This window comes from Rhea pennata, chromosome 26 (assembly GCF_028389875.1).
Source record: "Rhea pennata isolate bPtePen1 chromosome 26, bPtePen1.pri, whole genome shotgun sequence".
In the NCBI taxonomy this organism is placed as follows: domain Eukaryota; kingdom Metazoa; phylum Chordata; class Aves; order Rheiformes; family Rheidae; genus Rhea; species Rhea pennata.
Genome location: NC_084688.1, coordinates 6,272,395 through 6,273,991, shown reverse-complemented (window position 1 = coordinate 6,273,991; position 1,597 = coordinate 6,272,395). Strand labels below are relative to the sequence as shown.

Genomic DNA, 1,597 nt, shown 5'->3' with positions numbered 1-1,597 from the left:
GCTCTTTCCCACTTGGTCAGCACCCACCGGGACTTGGTGCATAGGGTTGCTCCTCCCCAGGTGCAGCACTTGCATTTCCCTTTGTTGAACTTCGTGACACTGCCTCTTGCCCATATGCCCAGTCTGTCGAGGGTCCCTCTCCGTGGCAACACGACTCCCTGAGGTATCAGTCACTCCCCCCAGTTTTGTGTCCCCTGCAGGCTTGCTGACGGTGCACCCTGTCCCCTCGTTCAGCTCAACAATGAAGAGCTGAAGCGGTATTGGCCCCAGTAGCGCCACCCACCGTGCGCCACTAGTCACTCGCCTCCAGCTGCACTTTGTGCCACTCATCACAACCCTTGAGCCCAGCAGTACAGACAGCTTTCCGTCCACCGCACTGCCCGCTTACCTAGCCCGCACTCCATCAGGTGGGCTTCAAGCATGTTACGGGAGACGTGTCAAAGCCGTGCAAAAGCTGAGACAAACAACGTCTGCTGCTCTCTCCTCGCCCTGGCCAAGCTAGTCATCTCATCGTAAAGGCTATGAGGCTGGTCAAGCCAGATTTCCCCTCCACAAGTCCATGCTGACTACTCCCAGTCACCTACTTGTCCTTCATGTGTCTGCAAATGGCTTCCAGGAGGATTTGCTCCATCACGCTTACAGGGGTGGACGTGAGGTTGACCGGCCTCTCCAGAGCAGGCCCCCATGCCCTCTCCCGCCCCTAGAGCATCCTGCTTGCCCTGCTCCATGACACAGCTGATGTTTGCTGTCCTCCAGCACTCAGAAACCTTCCCCAACCACCTCGAGTGCTTTCAAAGCTTTCAAGCGAGGCCTTGCAGTGACATTCGCCAGCTCCCTCAGCACTTGTGGGTGTATCTCCTCAGGTCCCACAGACTTGCTTCTGTTCTGTTCGGAGACCCGTCTCTCCCAACGGGCTAGGCGGACAGAAGCCCAGGAGGTCTCTGCCTCAGCCACAGGGTATGGATGCTCAGCTAATCCTCCTCCAACAATGTTTCAATGTTCCCTAGCTTGATCCTCCTCTTCTGAGAGTGAGTCGTCCTTGCTACACATTTGCCCACGCGTGCCAGGGGCCTAGCTTCCCAAAGGCAAATCTTACAAGGGAAGACCCAAGGCCAAGAAGGCTTTGAGGGCCTCAGCCTTTCTGTGTCCCCTGAGTGGTGATCTCGCTAGGTGATTGAGCTCTACCAACAGCCTCCACACCTGTCACAGGGTCGCCTGCCCCATCCAGGGCTACACCCACGTTTCCCTAGATGCTGATACACCAGAAATGCCCTTTGTGTTGCTCTCCAGCTCCTTGGCCTGGCTTCAACTCCACGGGGCCTTTGATTTCCTAACCCCAACCCCACATCCTTGGACAGATCTCTCCCAGGGTGGCAGCATCAGGTGGAGGAGAGTCAAAACCTGCAGCACAACCCAGCCACCAGAGGAGGCAATGACCAGTGACTGTCAGAGAGAGCTGGGAGGGAGGGAGGGAGAGAGAGAGAAGGATACGGCACACGCACATGCACAGGGACCCTTGCGTGTTCGGCTGGGGACTAGGGCACCGGAAGGGCCTGGGCCCCTTCCTGCAAAACGAGTCACAGGCAACCCAGCGGAG

The 1,597-nt window shown here is 57.5% G+C and overlaps 1 protein-coding gene across 1 annotated transcript in view; it reads right to left on the bottom strand.

Annotated features, from left to right (window-relative positions):
* Nucleotides 1-422, bottom strand: part of LOC134151096 (feather beta keratin-like) — a 3,281-nt gene extending 2,859 nt beyond the window's left edge. Inside the window, exon 1 of the mRNA XM_062595383.1 lies at nucleotides 389-422. Coding sequence (XP_062451367.1) covers nucleotides 389-422 — 34 coding nt within the window. The remainder of the gene's footprint in view (nucleotides 1-388) is intronic.
* Nucleotides 423-1,597: the final 1,175 nt, after the last annotated feature.